The 15,633-nt window shown below is 42.0% G+C and overlaps 1 protein-coding gene across 1 annotated transcript in view; it reads left to right on the forward strand.

The window, feature by feature from the left end:
* Nucleotides 1-220: 220 nt before the first annotated feature.
* Nucleotides 221-15,633, forward strand: part of LOC120955928 (T-box protein H15-like) — a 57,139-nt gene continuing 41,726 nt past the window's right edge. The window contains exons 1-3 of the mRNA XM_040377167.2: nt 221-1,302; nt 9,108-9,298; nt 9,383-9,513. Of these exons, the coding sequence (XP_040233101.2) occupies nt 1,077-1,302; nt 9,108-9,298; nt 9,383-9,513 (548 nt within the window). The 5' untranslated portion in view covers nt 221-1,076. The remainder of the gene's footprint in view (nt 1,303-9,107; nt 9,299-9,382; nt 9,514-15,633) is intronic.

The following is a 15,633-nucleotide window of genomic DNA, read 5'->3' on the forward strand; positions in this document are numbered from 1 at the left end:
AAAACAAAATGGATGACACCCCGCCAGTAGGCGGAGCTGCGTTTCGGGTTTTTCCCCCACCCCTTACATGGCAAACCAGTTTACGTGCTGCATTTTCCCCTACGCTTGCTGCTACTGACGGTGTTGGTGTTGGTGCAGTTTGCGTTGCATTTTCTGCACGCCTGCGTGTCGGTGTTTGCGTGTGTGTGCGTGTGTTCGAGCGCACGGCACCGGATACGAAGCGCGCGCGCCAGTTGGGTTCGAAAGCTCATTCCGAGAACTCGTTGCTGAGCAGCGCGCTGTCCATCATCATCCCACCGGGTACGCACGCGTTGAAACGAGCCGTTGTAGCCGCCTGGGGGGGGCTAGTGCGTTTCCTTGCTCTGAAAGCGATAGCCGCGATAAAAATACGCCCCACCAACCCGAAACCCTCCCACCCACTCACTACCACCACCCCCCACCTTCTCTCCCTCTCTTCATCCTGGTCGCGTGTGAACTCAGGCTGTATGAAACACGGCAGGGACACCGTTTTCGGCAGCATTTCGAAGCTTGCCTTGCCTTCGCGTTAGTGCATGGAGCGACTGAAGTAGTGCAATAGGAAATTATTAATTTAACTGAACGAAAGCAAGTTGTGGTACAGTTTTACCGACAAAGTGTGGTGACCATCGAGTGCGTGCGAAATCTCCCATTCCGGTAGTGAAAGTGCAGCCCAATCTGTGTGTAACACGAGTACATTGCAATTGCCGTCGGTGTTTGAAACGTGTCGAATTTTTCCTCATAATACCAAGCCCACCGAAAACAAAGCCCCCATCGATGAGGCTGTTATAATACGTGCCGTGCCGTCGTCCTCGTCGTCACTCCCCGTAACACCTCCCAAACTGTCCACGGTGACCGGGCGCCCCAGGCTGAGCGACAAAATTGAGAGACACAAACGCAAACGTGACCTCGCGAGCGAGCGGACGGCAAGGGAGGTCAAAAGTGCGGCACGGCGGCGGGGTGAAGGTGGATCGCAAGTGGCCAGCAGTGGACGAGCCCGGGCCCATTCTCCAGCGGCTCGGGAGCAACAGCAGCAGCAGCAGAGGCGCAGCGCCAATCGAATGCTGCTGGACACCCAGGGGACAGCAGGCGGCGATGGACCGGCAGTGGGACCACCGGGTATGGGGTCAGGGACCGTCCCGAGTACAGCTGCTGCTGCTGCGGCGGCAGCGGCCGCTGCGGCAGCCCTGTCCGCGGCCAAGGGTGCGACGGATTTCTCGATAGCGGCGATCATGGCACTGCGGGAGGGCTCCAGCAGGAGCCCTCTGGAAGCAGTTTTCGTAAGTGGCAAGTTTGTTTTCGATTTTTCTACTATCCATTTGTTCGTTTGCTGCCTTACCCGATGTAGCCGTTTAGTGTATAAGGTGGGAAAAAAGGGTAGTGATAGAATTCCGATTTGAGTTGATTAATTTTGCTCATATCGAGTGGAACGGTGATAAAGAGAGGTAAAGACAAAGGGAAGCATGAATCGTATAGGTGAGCGTTTTAAACGTGTTGATAGGTGGTTTAATGATACAAAATGTTTATTTTGTGACAAAAAATTGTCTCAAAGCATTTCATAACACTTAGGTGATCAAAACCGATAAGCTAAGTTTCTTAAACTTAACGTCAGAAAAAACGGATGAATCATTATAAAATTAATAAAATAAAAAAAGCAAATTCAATTTAAATTTAAACGAGTTATCTTATCAAACACGAACTAAATCTAGTAGGATGTCTCTCATTCAAATAGGAATGTAATATTCAAATGTGTTTTAACTGTAACAAATAAGACATTTAAAGTCTATCAAAGAAGTCAGATTCAGACCAATTATTCTGAGTACAATTCGTTATCAAATACAAAAGAAATACAGTTCATTGTTAAACTTGACTTGTTTAATGCCTAAGCAACAAATCATGGCTTCAATATGGCCATTTCTTCTTCCACTAAACGGAACAGAAATAAATAAAAAAATACACAAAAAAGGAAAAAAAAACTCCCATAAATAATCCTAACGATTTCACACTAAGAAGCAAACAACAAGCGGCCGCCATTGAACGATCGCCATTACGGTTAATCGTTCGAGATAAGCCCGTCCGCCTGATAACGGCACACAAACAGCCCCGCATGACAGATGCACAGATCATTTACTTAAGCCCAAAGTCTCAATTATCAAACCGCAACAGTGGAAACGAAATACTAATTACTATCACATCTCTAATTGGCGTTGACGGGAACGTTTTGACATATTGCCGTTCCGTCCTTCCATCCATCGCTCCCACCCAGTTGCAGCTTTGCCAAGCTGATCTAATTTTACAGCTAAATTAGATGCTGCCCGGGAACAACAGTCGGCACAAAACCGTACTCTTGGACTGTTTTTTGTTGTTGTTGTTGAGGCGATCGTTTCCATCCCACCATATTGGTTACGTATAATAAGTGGAATTCAATTAGTTTTCTTGGTGATTTTTTGCAAACTTATATGCACCATAAGTTAATGTATCTGCAATATGTGGGGGGGTGTTTTAGACACCGCACACAGTAGGTGGTCGGGCGTTTGGCGCACTTATAATCAGCACCAAGCTACACAAACTGTCATCGTGCGCGACACGGGACATAAACAGTGTTTGCCGCCCCATGTTGACACGGTGGCACAACCGCGCTCTCCCTGACCGGCTCTGACTGACGTAGGCGCGAGTGGCCGGTGTCCGCGCGAGCAACAACCTGGGGAATTTTAACCGTTACCGTTGCATAATAAAGCACTCCTTGTGTGTGTGTGTGTGGTCGTGGGTTTGTGTATGCGCTTATGTTGCAATGGCCACTTAATTGAATTGCGTCAGGTTTCGCCCTGGCAGACCACCCACCCAACACCACCCGAGGTAGCCCGGTTTTAATCGTGCCGATAATCTATTTAAAATTGATTTATTCCACTAACGGAATTTGCACCAATCGCAGGGATGGGGATGTAGCGCTGGTGGGAGGGACATTCAGTCCGGTCAGGTGCCGGTCGACGGGACGACAGCAGGAACACGGGGCGACAGAGTGATATGCAAACAAACCCGGACAGTAGCCTGTCATAATTCAGGCTGCAATCAGCGGTCTAACCGAAGCGCTAATGCCTCTGCACTTGCGGATTGCCGCAGCAAGCAAGGGACGGCGCCGGGGCGGGACACAAGCGGCACACTCTAATGAACTCAGCGGGTATGAATTGGTGTGCGATCAGTATGGTAGCGGTTTGGGGAGCTGGATCTGTGGTACGGTTTTGGGGCCGTGGGGGTTATTTTTTCGATGGAACGGGTCATGTCCTATGCCGTGAGGTGATTTGAATGACCCTTTCTCCGGTAGTTGAGAAGTGAAGGTTGGAAGTGCTAAAGCGGTAGTGCTTATTTAAAGCAATTAAAATATTTGAGGTATTTAGTATGCCACACAAATCATATGCGGCGGACTGGTTCATTTCGACATTAAAATATCTGAGGTATCAAATGGAACATTTTAACTTTGTTTTAATAAATCTTTTTTTTTAGTATTAAGCTGGAAAACCCTTTCAAGGAGTAGTAACAGTCAGCAGAACGTCGTTAATTCGGTTGTCTTATTTATCTGTGCTGTTCGGAAATGACAGTTCAATAATAAGATAGCATGATGTGTTTTGTTGGAGGTTAAGAACAAACTCCATTATTAGAAAAAAAAATATCATGATAACAACTACTTCGATTTACTACTTATTCAATATATTTTCAATGTAAATTATGAAATCTTATTACGAATAAGTTAGAGTCCTTTGGGTGCATTATCCGATGTACCCGTAAAAAGGACCCTCTAGTCTTCATGAATTCCTTAAGGGATGTCAGTGAAGGCTTGACCGCTTACATCACATTCTCTTAGTCTTTTGCTCTCTCTCCCTTGCTCATAAAAATGTATTCTAATAAATGTGTAACATTGCTTACTTAACTGTAAAGATGCATTAATTCTAACTAACAAAGTATAATGAAGCTGTCTATCCCACAAGGTTGGCTGTTTTCTTTTGTAGCACTCGTAGATTTGACTTGCAAAGTCATGGGTTCAAAGCTAGTCAAAATGTCCTTCTCAGTAAATTCCATCAAAAATAGAAGAGAATAAAGAAAAAAGAGAAGAAATTTCAATGTACGCTCAAACAAAAATGACTTAGGAAAAATAAAAATACTGTACCACGAGAATGCGTGACACAAATATCGCTTCTTTACACATTTCAGATGTTATATTAGAGTGCAAAATAAGATACTTACAGATGTTCAAAATGTTATGAAAGCATTAAAACATGAATATTTAAAAGCGTTGCTTATGAAGTGCTCGATTTTAAGGTAATACTTACTTGGGTCATATATAATGTTTATTAAATTAGAAGGATTGAGTGAATTAGTTTAAATGATTATCATCCTTAATCTTAGAATTATTAAAAGATTTCATTGTTTATTCAAATATTGCAACTAAAAAGAAGAACTAATAACTGATTAACTAGGGCCTGAAATATTAAACGATTTGCTCATTTGTTTGTCAGTAATTTAAATTTATAAATAATTATGACAAACACGATCACCAGCAAAAGGTTAAATGAACGCACCAACTCTATACAGGTGCGAAAAAAACTTCTAATAAAAACCTAACGCATGCGTTCATACACCAACACACTCTCCGCTCTTAATTAACTTTGCCATTTGTTCGCGTGTGTCATGATGGGTTTTGCAGGATTTTATTAGAATTCTCACACCTTCAGCCCACCTTCCCTCCGCAGTGCGCTTCCCAAAAGTCCCAATCAAACAAAAGGTAAAACGAATAAAAAAACGGAACCACCTTCAAGCAGTGGCGGTGTGCTTGATGCGTCTGCATGTTTTCGACCCATTTTCCAGCCCAATGGTGGCGGTGCGAACAATTCGCACTTTACCGCACGGGGCTCCCTCCATCATTATCATTATCGTAAATCGGTGCGCCTCCCGAATGACGAAAGTATTCTCATGCTGCGTTCGCAAGTAATGCTAAATACTTCAAGTAAAGAGACACACACACACAACAAAGGGCCATGTAAAGTCACTCTTATGCTAGATAGAGCGTAGCAAAAACCAGTTAAAATAAACAAAATAAAGCCCTCTTTGCATGAGGGTGAAACTAGGTGAAGAAAATCAAACGACTTCGATTTTCCCCGCTAGCCCAAAAAGAAGGAAAAACCGGAAAAAGGGTTAGTAAAAGTTACAACACAAAGCCACCCCGTTGAAAGCCCCTCCGGGGGGTGCGAGGCCCAAGCAGAGCTCGTGCGTATATCGATGCGTACGATGGTGCGTGAGCGATTGCGTGTGTGGGGAATTTTCGCCGGGTAAAGCAAATCCCACCCATTTCTTTGGGCAAAGGGTTTTTGGACCTAGCCGGAAGTGGCCACCCACCTTTGCTTCTCGCTGCCAGTAACCACCTGTTTTCTGGGACTGGGATTGTGGACCACATTTCAGTGCTCGGCAAGTAATAAAGTGTTGAAAAACTTTACTCACACACAGGAAAGGTAATTTCTCAACACGTTAGAACGTGCTTGCAAAGCGAAAGATTGCAAGTATTTCGACCCAAAATACGCGGTGTTGAAGCATTGTTGGTGCAAAGTGTTACATTGTTTGCTTAGGCCAGAGTGTTGCGTGTGGATAAGTTACGCACCGCAACATGCGTCCCCGTGTACAGTGACCTTGCGCGTGGCGGGTTGATAATTCCTGGCTTGTCAATTAAAAATGAGTTGTGTTGGCGGGTGAACATACACAACAGAAGAAGAAAGAAAGAAAAAAACGCAACCAGACGCTTTAATCGATTTATGAACGTCCGATATGGATCATTGATTGTATAGATTCTGTTTTGTTCGATTGTTTTGTTTTATTTTATTTTCAAGCTCACTCAACAATCGAAATGAGCCACGTAACGAGCGAAAGTGTGATGCACTAAAAGCTCACTCACTCACTCACCCGCCTTCTTTTGCTGCTGTCGCTCCTGCGGGTGATAAATGTTGTCGCTTCGTCGATGTTGGCATTGGGAGTGAAACTCTTCACCGGTATCTAGCCGACACCAATTGTTGCCGATTTACAGTTGATTGGGTTTTATGGGGGAGCTCTTCGGCTGCTTCGGTTACCGGATCCATAAAAATCAAAATGACAGTAAAACATACGTGTTTGTATGGGAATACCCAGAGAGAAATTATCACTTTTAATCGAAAAAACAAAACGGATACACTGATTATATAAACAAGATTCACGCGATATATTGCACTTTCATAAGTTTCGCTCTCTTGCATTCGTTTATTTGTTGGGAAACTGTACATTTCTTGGTACATAGTGCCAAAATAATACATTTTAGATGCAAAATTATTAACCAAATGTAAAAGAAAAAGATTTTACTATATAAGAGGATTGAGAAGATGGGAGCTGGTGGTTGATTTTAATGCTAAAAATCAACCCTTAAGCTTATTCGATTCGGTGTAACGTCTTAACTCCGACATGCCGGCCTATAACATGGTATTGAGGCATATTCAGTACCATGCATCCAGATATTCAAGCTCATCGTCAGCCGTATGAGTTGACAACTGTACTGCCTAACCGCCTCAGAGAGAACCTATTCTATTCGAATTTACTTGAAATAAGGTAACTGAAAAGGAACAAATGTGTTGCAAGGACTTCTGGGATTTGAAGAGACAAGTAAAACCACTAGGCTCGTTTCCATTATTAACCCTAAACACACAACAAGTTGATTAAGCTATTAAAGTCAATCCGTGAAACCTAAAATAATAAAACTATAAATCTTTGTTCTTTAATTAAATTACCACAACAAATTGGCAGAATCGCAACAAACATTCTTTTTCCTTAAGCAATTCTTCTATTTGGCGTAACGTTAAGCAATTGTAGGTGTTAAATCAATCAATTTTGCAGATTAGATCAGAAGCTTATTATAACATTTACTATGTTAATTTAAGAAGAAAAAAAGAAGAACTTATAGGATAAAATAGGACCAATTGTGAGTCATTTGTATCACAAAAATTATGTTCAAGTTAAGGTAACAGCATGTAACTTATGTTAATCAAATTGCTAGAAAATACTTTACTATAAAACAGGCTAAAATTAAATTCACAATATGAAGAGCAAATGTTAGAAATAACTTTTATTAAAAGCCGAACATGGTACAACATTTAATGAGTGGAAAAGATAATGTAAGAACACTTATGTAGAAGGTTATTTAATTTCAACATACAACATTAGGCAACATGAAGTTAGCGATTATGGGAAAAAGTAATCAAATTTCAAATCGGATTAAACCTCTTCATGTGAGGTTGCATCTTTCTTTTTAGTACAATTTGATTTATTCTCCTATTGGAAAGGTAAAACGATTGATTAAATCAATTAATTAAACAAATTATATCAAAAAACATGATTGTTATACGCCATCATAGCTAAAAGGGACACATTTTTTTAAGATTTGTGATACTTCAACTTTGATTTAATACTGTAATTGTCCTTCTCATTGGATTATTTCCATTAAAAAAACAAAAAACAAACTTTTGCATAGTGATGTTAATCTTTCATCATTTTAACCACTGTATCTGTTTGATATTATTCGTTAGCTTCCTTTTCATCACAATCCTACATCTTTTTCTGTAGATGATACCACCATTCCCCTTGATTAAATGCTTGCCTAATCTAATAGAAACTTGTACCTACTGTAATTATTTACCATATAAATTAATGAGCTAAACCTGTACCATTACAAATAAAGGAACTATAAATCTCATAAAACATGCTCCTCGCCAACGCTTTATTGCTCAACAGCAAACAGCTGATCGTCAACGCCATCATCATCACACGCATCGTCAAAACCCGGTGGGCCATTCTTTTCCATGTTGCAACGCAGAACATTGTATTTTATTGTGCCGAAGAAAGGGTTACCATCCATGTGGGGCTCTCTTGTTTTATTCAATTACGAGATGACATGGAGCTTTTGGCAATAACCGACCAAAACAACAACAACAAAAAGTAGCTGCTGTTATCATCGTCAGCAAATGGGTCGACAAAAACAAAAAACAAAAATCTCTCCTCAAGCATGAAACGTTTGCATAAATATTTTACTCAAAACATACAACGCCACACACACATATTCATACACACTGGCTCCATGGGAGGGGGGATGCTGGCAGCGGGAATGGTTGAATGGGTGGCGATGAATATTTTGAGGCAGCAAAAAGGGAACCAAACCGGTTCGGCAGTGTGGCAGAAGGAAGAGTGAAACTTTCAGCTTGTTAAGCGCATGTTGATTTTGTTTATGCTTTGGCATTTTTCTGCCTCCCCCCCCTCCCGTCTGTATGCACATATTCTTAGCCCGATGTTTGCTAAATGTCTCTATTGTTAGCTGGGTACCAACCGTACCGGTCCTTCAAACGGAGCAGGCGAAAAAGTAGGTGGGAAAATTAATATCAAAAGCTGCATTTATAACAACTACAACAACAAAAAAGCAGGGGGTAATGATGGCAATGAGATCAAACCACAGGACCCGCCCCACAGTGGGTGGGAAGGGGGGAGGGATTCACCCAATTGTTGGTGGGGAAATTCAAACGCCCAAAACCGCAAACGCTCGGCCCGTGGTGGGCTGTACTTTGTTTTTTATTGTTTCACGCCTAATTTAATGTATTTCATTTCCACGGTGAGCGTTTCAATTGCATATGGCCGTTTCGGTAGGGGGAGAGGAGAAGAGTTTGGCAGAGCTGGGTGTATCCTTTCCAACCTCCCGCAGACCTCCTGTTTCACCAGTGCCGAAGCGTAATTGGAATTAATTTATGCGTATTAATGTTTGATTTATTAAACAAGCCGTAATCGCGGTGTTAATGGAATATTTAATTAGCTCCAGACATAGAACACTACCACCATCCCACCCATCCGACCCTGGAACCCTTTGGAGTGCCGCTAGTGCGCAGTTGCGCTGTGCGTAACCGATGCATGAACGTACGCTTTGTGATAATTTAAAATAATGTGCTTTAATAATTTGTGTAATGTTTTAATCCATGGTGTTCACGTTTTTTTAATGTTTTTTCTCTCTATATCTCTATATCTCTTTCTCTCTCTGTGAACAGGTTCACAAAACTCATCCGTGGATCGACTCTCCGAGGTGGACGATGAGGTAGACGTGGATGTGGAGGAGTGCAGCGATTCCGAGGAACCCAAATCCTCGGACAGTGGCCGGGTGACCCACTCGCGCACAACCGAAACTCCCAACAGTGTGTCCGTGTCGGATGAGGAGCGGCTTTCACCGGAACCGGCACAAGTAAGTCAAACGATTTGCTTGTCTTTAAACCGCCGAGTTCTATTGCTTACCTTTATTTCGTCTTTTCCCAACCCACCCGGACAGAAGCGACCAACCATCGTCGGGTCCTGCAATTCGGACGACTTGCGGCCGGTCCAGTGTCACCTGGAAACGAAGGAGCTGTGGGACAAGTTCAACGAGCTCGGCACGGAAATGATCATCACCAAGACGGGAAGGTAGGCGAAAATGATAGCTTTTTTTAGTTGTTGTTGTTGTTGGCAGTATCACCGAGTCACCGAGACACAGATCGTTATCTGTGTCGCCGGGGGAAAAGGAAGTGTCAGAATTAGGAGTCATTTTCCGGGTGGGATTACGGGCAATAAATCATTCTGCTCAATTTTGACTTCACCTTTTTTTTAAGTTCTGTAGCTCTCCCGAGTCCAGCTGGAAATCAACTCAGAAATGCATTTTTGGGGTGTTTTTCCGGTCGAAAACACATTTAGTCGCGGGAGGAAACGGGAGGAAAGAATGAAGGTGGAATCGGAAGTGAGCCCAAGACCCTTAAGCCTCTGTAAAAAGCTACAGCTATGAATTGGTCATTAGACAGCATTATTAGGAGTGGGAATTAGCTGCATAATGCCGATGGTCGGATTATGTCGCGGAGCGTGTGCTGCAGATGGTTGTTGAGCTCCGGTCTTGCAAGTCCGGTCCCAGGTATACTATCATCTGACGTGTGTGTGAGTGCACACTCCCGCGCAGATCACGGATGCGATTACAGTAATTATTGAAAGTGGTACGAGGTGTAATTTAGACTTTTGACGAATTAATACACTTCTTGGGAGGTTTTAAGAGTGGATGATGTGGAATTGAATGATAGTAAAGACGACAAACATCTACGATGCAAGCAAAGATGTGTGATGAATTCATGGTTTACGAATTGCTTTTTTCAGTATATCGTGTTCTTAAAGCATGAATGCTGTTGTGTATAACATTTTGAGATATGTTGAAAGCAGTATAAGAAACTTCTTTTAAATAATCCTCATGTAATATGATATTAAATATGCTCCGAAAGTCTGATAATTGGTTTTTAGCATTCACTTTTTGAGCAAGTTAGATAAGATTAAGTATATGCTTTACATTTGCGATGCGTTTGTGTTCCAATTCAACAAGCTCTTAGATCGAAAGAATCAAACAGCAGTGAACCTCTGCTACAAGTTCTCAAAACATTTTTGTTTCTTGTATTAGATTCAATTCATGTATTAGATTCAAAAATGGCATTTATGTTTACTTTACTTGACTAGAGTTGATTTATATCTATGACAATATAATACTTGTAATTGTACCAGTTGATTGATAAAATAATGTATTTTTTAGTTACATGTTTGCATTTTAGTGGATCAAGACATTTAATGTTCCTCACTGTACCTTATGTAAAAAAGGCACTATTTTGTAGGAACAAGAGAAATGATTACACTTAGAGCTATTGCTAATCTTGCTCACAATCTCAAGAATAGATGCCGTTAAGTGGTTAAAAACCCGAGAGCATTATGTTATGCGTAAGTTTTATAAACCGTTGGAATTATATTGAAGACACCGGATCACTTAACACTGATCTGTGTTGATAATTTATCTGTAATTTAAGCCCTTTTAGTAAATACATACAAAAAGTGTAACTATAACGGATTTATCTCCAAAAAAGTGGTAGAAATATTTCGCAAATTCTCAAATTTATTTATCTTCCAATCGATGTAATCCACCTATTTTGATGCCTACGTTGTTCTTTATTGAATTAAACTATAAAGTAGTCTGGCTTTGGAATACGCTTCTCTGATACTATGCACACAAACAAAAACGCAACGAAACACCATTCAAACTCTGCTGTCGCTCGTATGCTTTCGTTGCTAATTTATTGCCAAAATGATAGCAGCTGCATCGCGGCTAGCCCAAAAGAGGTCCCGAGCGCAGCCCCCAAAAGCCGGAAGACTAATGACTGACAATTGTCTGGCGTTGGGGTTTGCTGGCCGCGCCCCACGGACGGGGCAATTTGTTTTCAATTTGAAAATTTAATGCCTTGTTTTTCAGCTTGATTTTCAATTACACAAACGGCGACCACGGCGTCCCGTGCCTCTTTAATAGACCGATCCGCTCCCTGGGAATGGTTCCAGATGGTGCGGGCCACCAGTTACACTGCCATCCGTGATGAGTGTGTGGGAGAGGTTCATTCGCGTTGCATTGGCAACCCGGTACCGTTCCGTATTGGATGATTTAGCTCCCGGTTCGTTTTGTGTCTTTTTCGATGGATGGCGCTGCATCGAAAATGGTTCACATAAACACACACCCACACATACTCCAATGAAAGTCAATGAAGCGGTTTCTCCCCCTCGGGTTTTGTGTTTGAGTTGCATTCGTTTTTTTCCTGGTTGTTTTAGTACCACGAAAGAAAAATGACACCACCAAAACAAGGCAATGAGAATTTCCTTCAATTATCCCAACCAAAAAAAAAGAAAGGGAAGCGAGCAAAAAGGGAAAATAGACAAAAATGTCACCAGTTTTCGAAACGCAGCTCCTGTCAACTGGCAGTGCTCGATGTGTGCTCTTGTTACTGAGGGATGGGGAGTGTGCTCACCCGTTGGAAACCGTCCAATCCAATATGTCGTTTGTCAGTTTGAATAACTCAATAAGGAACCAACAGAAAACAACTACAACGGGGAAAGAACCCATCATTGGGGTTGACTGAATGGTGGCCGAATGTGTCTGTGTGCGAGTGTTACTCCTACGTACTTGGAAAGGAAGATCATTCATCATCGAATGTAACGCGAGGAAATGTAACGCAAGGGATGGAAGTCCTACCCGAAAAAGCATGGCATTATTTCGCCTTTCCCTCTGTCTTCCCCGGGTCTGTGTGATACATTGTTTCAAACTGACACAACATTCGGCCGCCCGCACCGTGCGCCGTAGTTGATTGGATGGAATAGAAAATGGAGGGTGGCGGCTCTAGATGCAGGAGATAAAGGGCCCGGCCCCGTCACCGTCTAACACATCGGACGTGATAATTTATGAAAAAAGGAAGCCTAAGCCTCGCAACACACACATAACACACGCGTGGAGACACTGGATGGAAAATGGGGAAGCTCCTGTTTGCCAGGCTCGATTGAATTTCTTCGTTGCGTTCCGTCGCCAATGATTGGAGCTGCCTTGATTTGAGTGACATTAATGCTTAATGAGAATCGCACCACCACCACCACCGGCAGCAATGATTGCGATTACAACGAAGCGTTTTACGGTTTTCAATTTACGGCATCAACGCGAACGCGCCCGTGCAATTACTGCCCAAACGGAACGGGCTCTCGATAAAGGTGAGGTGTGCAATTAAACTGCCAGAGCCCTTTCGATTAAGCTGCCTGCCCATGTAAAGGCCTTCTTTCGATTGGCCTTCTGACCCATAAATTGTTCGCTCGAAAAGTAAAACTGCAGCACGGTTGCAGCTAGCTAATCAATAGACAGCTTTACAGCTGCTCGACTTCTTCCTAATAAAACTGAATTATTAATTCACACACACAGACGCGGAAGAGACGCGCGAAGGTGAAACTTACACCGATGAAACAAACAAGTCCACACTGGCAGCACCATACGGTTCCATTCTCAGACCTGTCGACATGTTAACGTGGTGCAAGGGGCATTAAACGTCAAACGGCTTTGGAGTTGGAGCAAAACTAAAAAAAAGAACTGGAGCTCACCCCCTCTGCAAAGCAGTAACCATTCATCAGTCCAACGACACTAAAAACAGCTAAAAGAAGCCTAGTGGGTACAATAACAATAAACTCTCCACCCGACTCCGGCGCTGGTGTGCCCACCCGTGGTGCACTTTTAGGCTCGGGGTCCTTAATTAGGCAAAAGGTGTTTATAATCGAACGCGCGAGAACCCGGGTTGGGAGGCTAGTGCCGCCCGCTCGCCCGTTGCTGCTGCCGCTGCTACATGTCCACGGTGCAACTGGGACGGATTTGGCTCTTTTTTTTTTAATTTACGCCCTGCCAGTCCGTGATTGTTTCACTCGCTTCGCGTCTCGTCCCTCCCAACGGGTCACACGAGGGACACTTTCTTAACCATACACCGGTCGGGTCCTGGTGGTGCAATAAAAAATTAATAAGATTACATTTATAACGCGTTTGCGTCGCCTCTTGGGAGCCCAACAGCCGTAGGTGAGGAAGTAGGAAGGCGCGCTCTATGGTTTTGTCACCTGAAATTGCTGATAAGCTTTACGGATTTTTATGAGCGCTGGGTAGTAAATTTAAATTTAATTAAACCCATCCACCCATCTCACATACCCGCCCCTTGCTGGCTGGCTGGCTGGCAGACAATCGTAACGAGGCTGCCATTTAAAAACACGTGTTCTTTCCTGATTATGTGTATTTTTTTTTCTTCTCTTCTTCGCGCGGTCTGATATCTCTCGTACTCTCTGCGCTGCATGCTCCATTAGCCACCGAACGAAAGCATGCGATTGCGTAGCCGATCGGGCGATCGCGGGATTAGGTTTTATCGAATAATTTATGGCTCTAACAAGAATTAAAATCAAAACCTGTCCGCGTTTGACCGTAGGTAAGCGCATTTAAATTAGTCAACAGAAAAAGATGATGAAGAAGAAGAAGAAGAAAACCAGGGATAATTCGATTTTTCGATACAGGCACAGGTATTTCCTTCCTTTTTTATCATCCAATCAGCTACCTTTGGTGGCTTTGCATGTGGGGATGGTGATTGTTTTGTTTTGTTTGTTTTTTTTTACTTTTACCCTTGTTTGATTAGAGTAAGGTGTGATGTTAGCGATAATAGAGTTTTAATAGGTGTGACTCATCAACTGCACGCTGGTAATCTATTACAGCAATGAATAGATAGTTGTTTAAAGCGGGAACTGTGGTACATTTTTATGTTGCTTTGATGTATTGGGTAAACAAGTTAATTTAATGCCCGTCGATGGTAAAATAATTGAGATTGATCAAGGGAAGAGAACCTTTAGAAACAAACAAAAGCATTGACATTTTAATTAGTACATTGAAGTACAAAAATAAATTACCTCGAATATAGTTTGGCTTTGGAGAGCATTATAGTTTCGTTAATGGTACATACAGTACATAATATTGGAAGCTTTTACGATATAAGTAGCATTTTTATATAATTTATAATTTTATATAATTTTGACACTTGGTGGCTGAAATGTTGTCAACACTCCACATACAAAATCGTACCCAAAACAAGCCTCAGTATTTCATCCTAATAAGTAAGTAAACGGTCGCCAGACATGGATACAATCCGGATGATGAATACTGTTCCACTGGCAGGCTGAAATTTCAGCTCGTTGAATGGAAAAAGAAAAGGGTTTATTATTATTGTTGTGTTCTAATGATGTTGTTGATGTAATGGCAAGTAAATTATGTATTCACTGTTAATATCGCTAAGATAAGAACGATCGGCCTTCCAGACTGAATGATATGATAAGAAATAATATTATGGTTTTATAGTGGTCATGTCTGAGATTATTTAACTTAAGCTGTTAATGTTAATGTTAATGTTAGTAGTAAATGTCCCTGGAATGATCAGAACGTCAAGGCTCACGCAAATAATTCAGGAATCTAAATCAAAATGAATAATGGTTCTACGTGCTAAGCAGGTGTTAGACAGTTGATTTGTATTTTGATTATTTTGATAATTATTTGAAATCAATTCAACGTTAAAATGAGTCGTTATTATATTATGTTTAGGAAAAATATATTAAAGAAGGGGGGGCGGTCCCGTGGTACAGTCGTCAACTCGAACGACTCAATATCATGCCCGTCATGGGTTCAAGCCCAGAATGGACCGCCCCCCCGTAGCAAGGATTGACTATCCGGCTACGTGGTAATGAATTAAGTCTCGAAAGCCTGTATAGGCCGGCATGTCCACGTAGGACGTAACGCCAAATAGAAGAAGAAGGAGAAGATATTAAAGAATAATGGTTCTCAATCGATGTACATATATTTTATTCTCTCCCGAAATTGGAAAATCTGGGTCAAACTATTGTTTTATTGTATTAATAAATCATTTATATGTTTATATGTTTTCAATATTATCGGTAGGAAAGGATAAATAACAAAAAGCATGCTTAAATTTATTCACATTCACCAAACAGAATGTCAAAAACTGACACATTTACCAAGCCTTATCTTGTATAACAAACTGAAACACTACACTCCAGGTTTGTGCAAAATGCCACACACTCTGATGAAAGCTGCGCATAATCGAATTTTATCACTATTCAATATTAATCGATATTTCAACGATCCCGCAGCAGCGTTCGGCCTCCCATGCCGATGCCCTCGATAAT

This window comes from Anopheles coluzzii, chromosome 3 (genome assembly GCF_943734685.1).
Source record: "Anopheles coluzzii chromosome 3, AcolN3, whole genome shotgun sequence".
NCBI classification, from domain to species: domain Eukaryota; kingdom Metazoa; phylum Arthropoda; class Insecta; order Diptera; family Culicidae; genus Anopheles; species Anopheles coluzzii.